Genomic DNA, 14,191 nt, shown 5'->3' with positions numbered 1-14,191 from the left:
TGAGAGGAAGGCTGGTCTTTCTACCCAGACTTCTGAAAGACGTTAGTAATAGTTACTGGATAGGCACAGACTGGGCCTTCCCCAAGCAATTATTAAGTTTATGCTAAAACTGCTGCAAACTATCATTTAATCCCCAAAATAGTTTGATTGTACCTGGGAATCACTTGATTTGGATATGCTAAATACTCTGATTTGATCATTCCACAATGTATACATGTATCAAAATCACTTTATACCCCATAAATGTATACAATTATTACTTGTCAATGAAAGACAAAATAATGTTTAAAAGTCCTCCTTTGTATGTTTTCCCTTTTTAAATGCAAATGCAGTGAGATGGATGAAACACAGAATTCTGCTGTTCATTGAAATGTAGAGGATCCTTTCATTTTAAAACTTTGATGGTAACTTGAAGTACTTGGATTGCTAAGTATTCAGTAATGTAAGATCTAGCTGCTTCTTAAAGTCTTCTACTATAATGCACAACATAACATACGTAGTTAAATAGTTACATTTCCTTTGCTTTGCCTAAGAAATCTAGCTGATGACTCCTATGAAAAGCTATAAAGATCCTATATCTAGCTCAGACACACCTTTGGAAACACATGGAGCAGCAGAAAAGAGCTAGAGAAAAGCCACTCACCCTCTGCATCTTCTGGCCGAGTAAGGTCGATGACACCTGGGCCCAGTTTTCCATCTTCATTTGACTTTCCCGTTAACTGGGGTCCCAGATTCTCAAAGCGCGTTCTTTCCTAGAGGAACAAATAATCAGAGGTTTATTCTAGTTTCCAAAACAGCCACCATTTCCTTCCAGTTTCTATCTTACTTAATGGCCAAAAGGTGAATTCAAAAATATCATTTCTGACCAACGTGGACTCTGAAAATCTTTCAGGAAGATTCCGTTGAAAGCTGTTTGTGACACGGACGGCCCTTACAGCATCTAGACCACAGTACCTATAGGGAAAGGAAACCTGTGACAGGGAACTTGCCAGAGCTTCTGTGCATATCTTCGCTCTGTTGGATTTGCTCCAGTAATCTAAAAAGAATGCAATAGAGAGGGTTGAGCCAACAATGCAAAAACCTGAAAGAGCAGTTCATATTGAAATAAATGGCTAAATTTAATGGGAGAGGAATTTTCTCATTTAGAGATCATAGTTTACATTGGCATTTCTGGGGAAATACAAATCAGAATTTTATGCACAAGGATTTCAAAAACAAGTATTTCAAAGCAGGCCAACCAGATGACGATTGATACTACTATTTTGTCTCAGAATTTCAACAGTGATTTTCTGGGAACTAAAAAGGAGGACATCACTCCTAGCCAGCCATGGTGCCTGCAAAGTTAAATACCCCTGCTGCTTTAGGAGGGAAACCCAGAGCTGTTTTACTTGTTCACCAGTTCTTCTAGGAGTAGGAGTCTGAAGCATCATAGTGAACACTCCCTCTGCAGCTCTCCGGATCAGTAGCAGAGGAGCTCATTGACCATCATTAATATGGTGTTCTTGTCTGCAGAAACACAGCGCATGTCCCCCTCTCGTCTCCTTACTACTCTCCTGACTCAAACTTGGCTTTGTGTTGTGCTTATGAATGAATGAAACCTTGTTGTTCATTACTATGAAACAATATTAAATGTCATGTCAGCTTGAATTTACAGACATGAAATAGCAGCTTCCAGCTCCGGGAATGGTTTCTGCATGTTATACTTAATGCATTATGCAGCAGTAGAGTGCTGATTGCTGTTCAGTCTATTGTTCAATGACCTAGTTCTGTACTGAGCATGTTCAGCATTAGATGGAAACACTCTGAGTGTTCTCTTCTGTAAGATGTTTAGAAACTTGGAAATATTCTTAAAGAGCAAACATACAATTACTTGATAGAGGCTGTGCCTCATTTGTACAGCCTGACTACATTTGTGCTTTCTAATATGATTATTTTTGAATATCATTATATTTCTATAATTAATTCCCATCAGTCAAATTGTGCAGGAAGTCTTCCAGTTCCCCTTCATCATGGAATATGTTGAAATCTGTGTTGGAAGAAAACACAGCATAAACCTTGCTTTAATCTACGCCATTTCTATGAAAGATTTGCAACAAAAATTACAATCACGAATTTCCCTAACTGGGTAATATACTCACTAGTTTAAATAGCAGTATGTGGGGAAACCTCTGATATATGACACTTATAAAAAACAGAATGAAAATAAAAACCAAATTAAGTGCGGTTCCCTAATATCTTCTTATGTGAAAACACTGGTGCACAAGAACAAATTAACCCAGATGCAGGACACAACAAAAAGCAACTATAAGCCTTGTGGGAGCTTCACACACAGTCAGGGAAAGGACAGCTGCTTTTAATCAGCCAATTTCTATTTTTGAGTAGCACTTTGGTTGTCACGATGTAAAGAAAAAGAATTAAAGTGGAGATGAGTAGTACCAGGGAAAGCAAAATATTCAACCTTTGTTTTATCACATTGTTTCGCATTTCAAATATTTGCATGTGAATGCTTTCCCTATGTTAAATGCAAAAGGAGTTTTGATGTGACACCTGCAATCTGCTTGGAAGAACAACCTTTAACTGTATTTTCATAGGGGGAAAAACAACTTTCTCTGAAAATCAACAGACCGTGCTATCTATCAATATGCATATTTCAAGTATCTTTCTAGTCACTCATTCTCTTTGATTTTACTGGAAAATATTCTCAGTAAAAAAATAAAATAAAATAAAGTTCCTGAAAGAATATCAATATTTTGACAAGGAAGGAGAAGAGGGAAAATTACATGCCATGGTTTGTAAAATCCTAAGACAACAAAGCTTACATGATGATAATATCTTTTCTTTTATAAAAAATGAAGTGCACTCACAATTCAGTAGTATCAGCTTGTTTTTAATCATAACAAAAAACATTCAGAACATTCAACAACACATTCACAGTGTCTTTGAAGTCATACATTTTTCTGACTTCATTGAAAAAAAAATCTGCAGAGATACTTTCCCTTTAAAATGTCAATATTTTGACAGAGTAGAAATCAAGGAAGAATATCCCATGAAACACTTGTTAAATAGGAAGAAAATAAATCAATGATAGAAATTGTTTTGGGCAGTGGGTTGCATTTTAGATTTGGTAATATTAAGCACTTGTGTTTGAGATTAAAGAAGGACCCTGCAAAGCCATGCCCTTTCATATAAATTTCCACCTAGTCTCCCAGAAGATTTCCTCCTTTTCTTCAAAGAATAGCTCAGAATATTTATTTGCCAGCCACATAACCATAAGATAAGAGGGCCTGATGTCTACAAGTTACGTCTGGGCAGCTGAGCTAAGCAAAGATTTTACCAGTGAGGTTGAACATGAGCCTAGTAAATACAGGATGTGGATGTGGGCACAGAGAGAAGTACAAAGATACTTTGGTTCCAATAAGCTTAAACTTCTGCCATTAAGTACCCATGAGCATGCCCCTATACGGAACACATATAGACTGTGGGTGGCAAGTTCTTAAGTCCAAATTTCCACACACTTGAACTAGCTCTCACCATGTACATAGCTCCCAAGTAAGATATGTTGGAGATATAAGCAAAATACCTCAATGCTAATTTAATCCCACCCCTTCCAGGAAAATTGCCCCATCTTCATGTGGACAGTGGATTTTACATGCAGCAATGTGATCAGACACTTACTTATGCATTGTCAGTCACAAACAGGCAGGCAACATAAAAGTTATTGAAAAAAAATTAAAGTCAGCTCTGCTGTGTTGTAGGACTGTTGGCTCTCTAAGTGCTTTGAAATTATGATGTATGAAGTAGATGTTGCATATTAAATAAAGATATTCAAATGATAAAGCCCCCTTTAGTGGGAGCTGATGAATGTTAAATGTTACAAGCCACAAGCCAGTAGCATCCATCATCTTCACATATTATCAGAGTCAATGACGGGGCAGCCTCACTGATGACAGATAGACTACTGCATTATTATCCCTTATTTCCAGAGTCACTGAACAAACCATTCAACTCTTCGGGCATTATTTTTAACTTTGCATTAAATTAGCAACTTTTCCCTCCCTACCATGGCAAGATTGATCAATTTTGTCTTTGCATGGGTGCAGAGAGAGGATGAATTTGGGATAACTAAAAGAACAGAGGTTTGTTTTCATCTAGGAAAAAAATCAACTTCCTCTTACTGGCATCAAATGTAAAATTGTGATCTGGGGAAAGAACAGCAATGAAACAGCAAGCACACAATAATGGCTTTTCTTTGCACTTAGATAAAAGCTGAATTTTTGATGTGCACAGTATATTTTAATAAAATTTTATATACTATGTTTTATACACTTATTGGCTATTCCATAATAATGTGTGTGCTAACAGTAAAATTGCTCTTAAATTTATGTGTGTTATTTATACGTTCCCATGTAACAATGCTTTTTGTTGTAAAAAATATTCTGTTTATTAATGTAACTTTACAACCACTGCATCCAAGATCCGTGGTAAATTAATGACATTTTTATTATTTTATAGTGTCATTAAATTTTTACTGATCACTCCATCAAACAGAGGCAGTAAAGGCCATAATGTAAACTGGGACACTTAGATCAGGCAGCAGGAAGACATTCCATATAGTCTGAAGAAAACTGCTAGCAATAAATGATATTTATACCATCTTTAAGCATGTGAGAATACTTGGATAAGTTTGGCAAAACTGTTTCAGTAGTAGAGTGGATTGTGTACTTAAATAACAGTTTGCTTGCCAGAGAGACAAGTCTTTTTCAAACCATATGCGAAGTGACTGATTGCAGCCATCTCCTGAAAAACAACATGTGAAATGTAATGATGTGCTGGGTCCCTCCCTTCTGCATTACCAAGACTGACCAGCATGTACCAGGCCTCAAATTATTTCAACATGGTCCTCTTTGCCACAAACTGAAGTGGAAAATGGCACACACTGAGAGAGGTTTTTTGTTTGCTGCTTTACAAACAAATGTATTTCATTTAAGTACACATGTCTGGTCAATGATGTGGTATATTTCATTCCAATGGTCTGAATGAGAGGTACTTTACCAATCTTTATTCAAAAGCTCATTTCTAAGGGGTGTCTGAATATGGGGGATCATTCATGGCAGCCATGGAGCATACAACTAATGGGCCATTACCTATAGCATAGTTAAAACAGGTAAAAAATGATTATCTCATGTTATTTTTATGTGTAAAATGCATGATAATTATGATACTCTCTACATTGACTGTCTTAAATAAACCTAATTGTGTGTTATTAACTAATTGCCAAATATTCTATTTATGTATATATAGAACAGTAAATACATTCTATGCTCATATAATTATGGATTTAGAAACACCTAATTTCTACATGGGCATTCTGGTATGATTCTTTCTTAGGTAAATAAGGATTTTGTTGTTGCATCCTAAAATACATATTTAAATATTAAAGACTTAAAAATCTTTCAAATGTGTAATGATAAGGAATTTTGCAGGGAAGGTTAATACAGCCCCACTAATCATGTTTTGTGTGTATTCCTAAAGCAGAATTTTCTAAGAAAAATAACAAATATATGTATTATGAATATAAGTTCTCTAAGGCCATGACAATATTCTGAGATAATATCTTATCCTCAGAGTTTCAGCTATGTCTAGGTTATTGAGTGTAAGCTAAATAAGTCTTGTCATTTTCATCCTAGCTCTTAGCTTCCATTTTTATGAACGTTTGATTTCCATTTTGTATTTTGATATATTTCCAAAACTCTTTCCTAAACTGAAAGTAAAGATTCCCCTGCAAAAGCAGCTTTCTCTTTACCCAGCTTCCCCTCCTTTCCTGTATTCACATCAGTGCAGAGGAGTCAGTGTGATTTGTCTCACTGCTTTTCTTGCCCTTCTCTGTCCAGGCGATCATCCAGGATTGCTGATTTTTCTTCCACATAGCCCATTGCCCTTGTCCCTCTCTCAACATCATCCTGCCATCACTAACTACCCCAGCACATGTCTTGATGCCCACACACCTAGCTCACTGCTGCAGCCTCCTTTCTGATCTGCCTGATCCTTGGCACTGTCCTCCCCAGTCCTTCGACTCACACTCTTCACAGAGTTCTACTTCATGTCTCTGATTCAAAACCTTCCATGGCTTCCCATGTCTATTGCATTTCCTCCAAGCTCCTCCACATGGTTTTCAAGATCTTTCATACACTGCTCCCCACACACCTTTTTAAACTCAATTTCCTACAGTTCTCCTGTCACATATCCTCTGGTTGGGGTGGGCAATGACTTGTCTTCCAATAATAATACCACGATCATCGTTCCTTCTTGCTTCTTCTTTGCCAAATCCTATTCATATGGAAAAACTCAAGTTTTCCATGAACTCTATAAACTCTCTGATCTACCTACCCTCTGATATACGAAAAGTCTTAGTTTTGCCTACACAATTAGCCCCTAGTTACATACTATGTTAAAGAATTGGATTTTTGGTTCATGCATACCACCAAGTCTCCCTTGACAACATCAAAAGATTTTTCAAGCCAGAGATTGTATCTTAGACCTTTTCTATATATCTTACAGAGCATTTAATATTAGTGTCCATAAATACTTGCACGTTTATATAAGGCCACATAACTAATCTAGCCACATAAATAAAAAACATGCTGCACAAGTATCTAAAAGGGCAATAATAATCAAAACAAGGAAATTCAGAAAATACCTTAAATATTTTATAAAAGAGGTAAATAAGTAATCTTAGAAGAGCACAATAGAAAAATGCAATTTGATCATATAATTTAATGCGAAAAAGAGATTTTGAGTATAACTTGGAATTTTTGCAGATTAATACAATCCATCTTTGCAAAGTCTTTGCAAAACTCTGGCAAAAGAAGATACTACATATCATAAACGCTTGGCTTAAAAAGCAGTACACATTTCAAAATAAAAGGTTCTGTTTTGTTTTGAAAGCAAGGCAATGCTAAGTATAATGCTAAGAGATATTCTCTCTCTTACTCTGAAAGACTTTCTTTAATTCCTTGTTCTATACATATCTTGCCATGCTGTGATTCTCCAGAAACATCACTTCACCACACGTGTGGTTTCCTTTTTGACTTAACAAACACTATCATTTTGTTATACTTCATTTTATATCCTTTATTATGCATTTAGTAATTTAATGAATGGTAAAAAATGTAGGCTTTACACTGGAAAGCAACCACACGTCCAAAAGGTGATTATATTTTGAGGGAATTATTTTAGAGGCATTGGACTTACTTTCCTAGTGACATTGTGATGCTTCTAGAGTAAGTAATCATGATAATATAGACTTTGGCTGGATGAAATGAGGTTCATTATTGAACCTCGTTTTTAAATAATACTTTTTCAGCTAAAACTATTAATTTGTCTAGCTTCTCATACATTTTTAACACCAAAATTTTGCTAGCATTTAAGAATTAGTTAAGGACTAACTGCTGTTTTCCAATTGTGTTTGCCATCACAGCATAAATAGATCTATTGGTGCAGAAGCAGGGAAGAATGCCACACACTGATCATCTACAATGTGCAGAGCCCTTTCCATTGAGTACTTCCTTTAATCTCATACCAATACTACAAAGAAAATACTATTGTTATCAACCAGAAGAAGGTGAGGTTTAAAACTAATTTTTATATGGGTTAAGTCATTTAATCAAAATTTAGATAGGTATTTGTACTGAGGTGAATTTTGAATAATAACTCTACAATTACCATGTGTTCTCTCTGAGCCTGTTCCCATATTTGTGAAATGGAAGAGACAATGCTCATGCTGTAAGGGCTTAATGATTAAATGAGATATTATACATGTGAGTGCTTTGCAAAAATACAGCAACTCATAAAATATCCACTTCTGTTAAAGATATTATTTAGTGTTTGCTAAGTATCTCAAAACTAAACAACAGTGAAGACAGTGTCCTTATCCAAAGGTCAATATCCTTTCTCCTATATCAACAATAGAACAATACATAACCAAAGATGTTTTGCTTTCCCTCCCTCCCTCCCTCCCTCCCTCCCTTCCTTCCTTCCTTCCTTCCTTCCTTCCTTCCTTCCTTCCTTCCTTCCTTCCTTCCTTCCTTCTTTCTATCTACAGACTCTCACTCTATTGCCCAGGCTGGAGTGCAGTGGCATGATTTTGCCTCACTGCAACCTCTGCCTCCCAGGTTCAAGCGATTCTCCTACCTCAGCCTCCCAAGTAGCTGGGGTTACAGGTGCACACCACTACACCTGGCTAATTTTTTTGTATTTTTAGCAGAGTCGGGGTTTCACCATGTTGGCCAGGCTGGTCTTGAACTCCTGACCTCAGGTTATCTGCCTGCCTCAGCCTCCCAAAGTGCTGGGATTACAGGTGTGAGCCACTGCGCCCAGCCAATGCTTTCCATTTTATCTTGGATGCTAAGTAACTCAGAAGTAAATTTAAATCTCAACTTTAGTAACCATGTAGGAGCTGGATAATTATTCACTACTTTTAAGCACTCAAGTCTTCCTTCACTTGTATGGTAAGAACCAAACTTCTCTGCAAAGAATGTATGTCTTTTTATGATCTGGCTCCTGCTCCCTCATCAGCTTCATGTCTTATTCACTCTAGTTTATACTCTCTGTTACAATAAAGTGGAATTTCGTGGAGCTCCCTGAACTAGCTATGATATTCCATAACCCTATATATTTCTGAACACCACTTTTTCTTTCTAATTATGATGTCTTCCCTTCCAGATGACATCATAATTAGTCCTTTCTAAGCCTAATTAAAACATCTGCTCTGGACAAAATCCTTTGTTGACTTACTTCCACCAGCCCTGGGAAGAATCTATCATCCCCTTTCCTCTAACACCCCATCTTTTGTTTTGTCACCACATTTATAGAAAAATATATTGCAATTATTGGTTTCTGTGTCTGTTTACAGGTCTCCTCAACTTGCTCCTCAAGGTACAGTATCCATGTCTTATTATCTCTATAACATAAGTACCTCCCACAATGTTGCACATACTAGGCTCTCTGGTTGTTAAATCTTGGTAATGTTGGTAAAATTGCTTCTCTTTCTTCTTTCATTTTAGTTTTACTTTTAAATAAAATACAACTATTTTCAGATCCTATTTAGAGCAGTGAAATATAAATAACTAAAGACAGATAAATACAAAAGAAGGTGTGTAAGTCAGTTAAACAACAGAGTGATCTCCTGGTCAGGGTTGGCCCAGAGCTGTGATACAGAAAATCTGCCTTATTATTATTACTAGAAAGGGCTCTCCAAGAAGAATTTTCCCTAAAATCTGAACCATCTCCACAAAAAATACCCTGACACATCTCTTACATTGCTTAGCAATTCACCATTAGCAACTCATTCTTTGAATTAATTAAAAAGGCCAATCTCTTATGAAAGGGCAATAGAATAAACTGTTACAACAGAATTATATTAATTTCAGTTTAATTCCTCCTGAGAAACAAGAGCATTCCTAGGGAAGATAATCCTGGTAAAGCCAAGCAAACAAAGACATTGGTCAAGGGAGAACCTTAGGCACTGTAATCACAATGAGATAACGTCACAAGATTTGGAAATATCCAAGCTGAGTAAAGATGGTTGTTAGGGGCTGAATTGTGTTTCCCCATAATTCATAAGTACCCCTAGTACCTCAGAATGTGACTGTATTTGGAGATGGGGCCTTTAAAGCAGTGGTTAAGTTAAAATGAGGTTCTAAGGGTGGGTCCTAATCCAACTCGACTGGTGTACTTGTATGAAGGGTACATCTGGACACAAAAAAGGACACCAGAAATGTGTGCACACAGAGGAAAGAGCATGTGAGGACACATCAAGACAGCCTCTAGCTACAAGCCAAAGAGAGAGGCCTCAGAAGAAATGAATCTGCTAACACCTTGATCTTGGACTTCCAGCCTCCAGTACTATGAGAAAATGAATTTCTGTGGTTTAAGTCTGCAGTCTCTGGTAGTTTATTATGGCAACCCTAGCCAACTAATACAATGGCGGCTTCTACCTCTTATGCCATGAAAGGTGCTAGTTGCTTTCCAAAATTATCAAATAATAAAGTAGCATATTTTAGAGATAAGGTCCTATTAGCCTCAGAAACAAGTATCTAGAAACTTCTGTCTTTAGGATCTAGTAGCAGTTCTATCTGTTGACAGCCTTGCCCATCCATCTATATATTTATCTATGATTCTTCAAAAGAATAAGTTATCCTTTAAAGGGAAGGAAGTACTTGACAAAAGTTTTCAAAAACAGGAAGATTTATACTTGAGACAAGAAACAGAATCAATAAAGACTGCTATAAGCTGTTGAGATAAACTTTAAGAATGCTGATACATGCTACTGGACCATAAGCATTTCGAGGGAGGGAAAGTGTCTCATGACCTGCTCTATGCCCAGCAAGAACTGTGCGCTGGAAGCAGAGAAGCACGCAGCACATGCCTGCTGAAATGAACTAATGTCTGAAGAGCTTCTTATGGAGACGTTTTATGGACCTTTCAAAAACATTCTCCAATGATGTATGACAAGTTTCCCTCAGGATTTGAAGAGTACACCAAACTAAGCGAGTTCTATCTCCACACCCCTGGCAAGGACAGCATCCTAGACATCTCCTGTAACACACATTTAGACTCTTGTCACTGACAATCAGATGATAAATGATACAGTAGCATTAACTCTGAAGATATGAGACCCTTTCAGGCTTGGGAGCCACTGAATTAAATTAGTTTCATCAGGATTATAGTGCTAACTGAACCCCTTTAACCAAATGCTTTCTTTCTCATTCATATGGTTTTAATATGGTTTTAACCAATTGCAAGGTTATTTATAAGTTTGCAACTCCCAAGTAGAGTTATAAAGCGTTCAGATTTAAGTAAATCCAGTTGTGTGGCAGCCTAACTCCTACTTATATGTGGTTTCAACTTTTTATTCGTGTACAGAGGCATGATGCGGATTTGTTCCTGAATATTCTCTGATTAACCATTTGTTTCAGTAAAAAGTTCACAAAAAGTCCCACTGTAAAATTACACAAATTCTTATTAAAACTGAACACATGGTGTAAAAAGTGGAGAATTCTATCTCCACCTAAACCACCACCAAGATACTGTTATTCTAACATGTACCATATGAACAAAGAGTGTCACAATAAAATGAATGACCAGCTAAGCAAATGTCTTTGTCCAAAAAGGTATCTTGGGAATTCTATTAGTTCAAAATCTACATACTTGATTTGAGGTGCCTGTTTAATTTATAATGTGTACTTTTTAGTATTATTTAGTATTATATTGTGGAAACACAAGTGCAGTTTATTCCAGTTGAAAACATCAAAGCTATACGAACCAAGAATAAATATTTTCTTCAGAAATATAGCTTCCATTTCAATTTTAGCTGAAAAACTGATAAGTTTGAAGATTTTTCCCTCAGAAACATAAACACAAAAAGTGGAAAAAATGTAAGGTATTGCTACCATGTATTTGTTTTAATTTATGAGATATGTAAGCATATTGTATTTCTAAGAGCTTTTCCTATAATTTAAAAAAATATGTATGCTGCAAAAATGACATATATTTTAAAAAGAAAAATAGGGAGCATGAGAAAGCTTTAGTACCAGAAGGAAATGTAAAGGCCTCTTCATTCAAAGAGCAATGGGACCAAAGAGGTCTGGACACTTACCACAGTCCTGAAGCTGGCTGGTGACAGATCCAGAGCATGCCTCTCAGCTCCAGACTCTCAGTCTCCTGCTCCTTCCACTGAGCTACTCTTACTCTACAAACTATGCTAGTCCCTGTATGATTCATCTGCAAAATGAGGGAGGTAAGTTAACTTATCTCCATGGTTTCTTCCAGTTCTGAAATCTGATGATTCTATGATATTTGACTTTCTTTCTCTCTAAGATCTACACTGCAGCACGCATTGATAAAATCACTTTACCATGTCCTAAAAAAATTCTGAGGAATTATTCATCTCAAGAAAAGCACTAAAAACAATGCATTTTTTTCAAACAAGCCTACCAAAGCATGGTCACACTTAGCCAAAAAGCATCTGTTGGCTACTTCTGAAATTCCGTGGCCACCATAGTCAAAAGCAAGAGAAGGGAAGGGACACAAAGGCAAAGGAAGGCAAAGAAAGGATGCAGGGAAAATCAGAGGGAACATATTTTCATCAGAATGTGGCTTAAAGATTCCTCTGTGTCCCTAGTTTGAGACTCATTATGGTGGCACTAGCCCAGAATACATCTCTTTTTGTCTGCAAGTAAAGTAACATAAATGCAAAGACTGCTGCTAAGAAGAGGGACTTTCTTCAGAAGAAAACTGATTAACTCCTTAATGTCAAGATTTTGTATATTCTACTGTTATCCTCCTTCTAGGAGAAAAGAAGCACTAAATAAGGTCAAATGATGTCACAAATGAGTATTCAAATAAAAAATAAAAATAATCCAGGACTATATCTCATTGTGGAAGAAGCTTTTCCTAAGATTAAGTAAAATTAAAATTTAGAAACTGTTTTCATTTCATACAAATTAAAAAAAAGCATTGTGAAATTGAAATTTTTAAAATAAGTTTAAAAGAAGAAGAAAATATTTAGAAACGCTTTTCAAAACAGTACTCCAATATGGCACCATTACAAAAGACAGAAGATAGTGTCCAACTGTGGGGATATGTGTTAATTGTATGGTTTTCCAAAGATGTGGGAGAACTGATATCAATTACAGTATAATTACCATTACTTCCAACAGAGTTAACATGTAGTTACCACAAAATAACATACAATTAACTGGTGTCACATTGCACACCAGACTAAATAAGATACAAATTAAGAATTCCCAAATGTAGCGATAATACTCTCCTATCTCTTAAAAAAGACAATTAAAAAAAAAAAACAACTTTTCTCTGATAATGTCACAGCATTTGCAGGAATTAGTATAATTATTCAAAGAGGGAAAAACTAAGATATATAAGTTAGAAATCATCATTTTTAGTTATAAGATAAAAAACTGCATAGGGAGGGAGAAGCATATATTAACAAAAATGTTAAATTTAATAAGCTAAAGGTATAGTAAATAAAAATAAATTTCCTTCACATTTCTTTCAGGTCCTGAAAATCAGGCAGTTATATTTTAAAACCAAATTTAAGAACGTTCTTAGTTTTTACTGATACCTAATATTTTTTACTTTATCAAACATGGAACAAGAGCCTGCTTTAGTCGTACTATAGAGGGACACAGAAATGAGTCAGGCTCAGTTCAAGACAGGAATTTAAACCCAATTTTTAGTTCTTTGCTATGTGAAGCAGTAAGTCACGTCTCAATATAAGCAATTTCCTTATCAGGAGGTGAGCTTAAGGGACAAAGAATGTTACGGTTCAGTTTGAAGAAGTAGAATTCCTTGCTGGAATGTCTCAAGTCAGCAACAATAACACAGGATGCCTCCACGTGCTGCATATGAGAGAGGGGCACGTGTGGGAACATGTACATACTCGCCGCACATCTAGGTTTAATTAGAAGACAACTGAAAATGGCAGAGTGCAATGCTGTGAAGTTGATGGGAGGACAAAGGGAAAGGAGCTGTATTTTAAACACAGCTACAGTGTATCTGCTATAACTGTTTCAAACATCTGGGCTTCTAATTATTTATTGAACTCATGTGTAAGACTTATTTGGGAACACCGCAAGCAGTTATAGAACAGGAACATGCAACTACTTTGTAAAATACTTGCAGGACTGAACTCTTGATAAAATCTTGAACAATATGAGTGAAAACTGCTCTGACATTATTTGAGTTAATGTGTGAAAACCATGAAGAGGTTAGCATGCTAAAAATAAATTTTGTACACAGCCTGCTAATTAATGTGGCAGACAATATTTTATTGGGAACTTATATTTTGCATATTTTTGAAGATTTACTTTATTTCCTACATCTGACTTTTTTTTCTTTTTTTTTCCTTTGTGGTATCCAAAGACTTACTTGAGATTAAATGAGGCTAGACGCATTTGTAAAAGGCTGCACAACTTGTTTGAAGATTACATAAGCATATGCATAGATCCACAAAGCTTTCAGGGCAAGTCTGCTCCCTATGTAGTCAATATTTTCCTTTTTTCTATGAATATGGAGCTCGGGAATAGATGTATTAATTTTGCACCCAGTTCCATGTTTTATTCCATTGAATTCATGAAGCATTTGTTAGGCTCTAAGGGAAACCAAACTGGCT

The 14,191-nt window shown here is 36.1% G+C and overlaps 1 protein-coding gene across 21 annotated transcripts in view; it reads right to left on the bottom strand.

Moving 5' to 3' along the window:
• Positions 1–14,191, bottom strand: part of SOX6 (SRY-box transcription factor 6) — a 655,459-nt gene that overhangs the window by 46,537 nt on the left and 594,731 nt on the right. For all 21 annotated transcript variants that reach the window (XM_008005772.3, XM_037997531.2, XM_073018057.1 and 18 more), the window contains one exon: positions 644–752. In XM_008005772.3, the coding sequence (XP_008003963.1) occupies positions 644–752 (109 nt within the window). The remainder of the gene's footprint in view (positions 1–643; positions 753–14,191) is intronic.

Source organism: Chlorocebus sabaeus, chromosome 1 (genome assembly GCF_047675955.1).
Source record: "Chlorocebus sabaeus isolate Y175 chromosome 1, mChlSab1.0.hap1, whole genome shotgun sequence".
NCBI lineage: Eukaryota > Metazoa > Chordata > Mammalia > Primates > Cercopithecidae > Chlorocebus > Chlorocebus sabaeus.
This window is presented reverse-complemented; position numbering and strand designations above follow the sequence as displayed.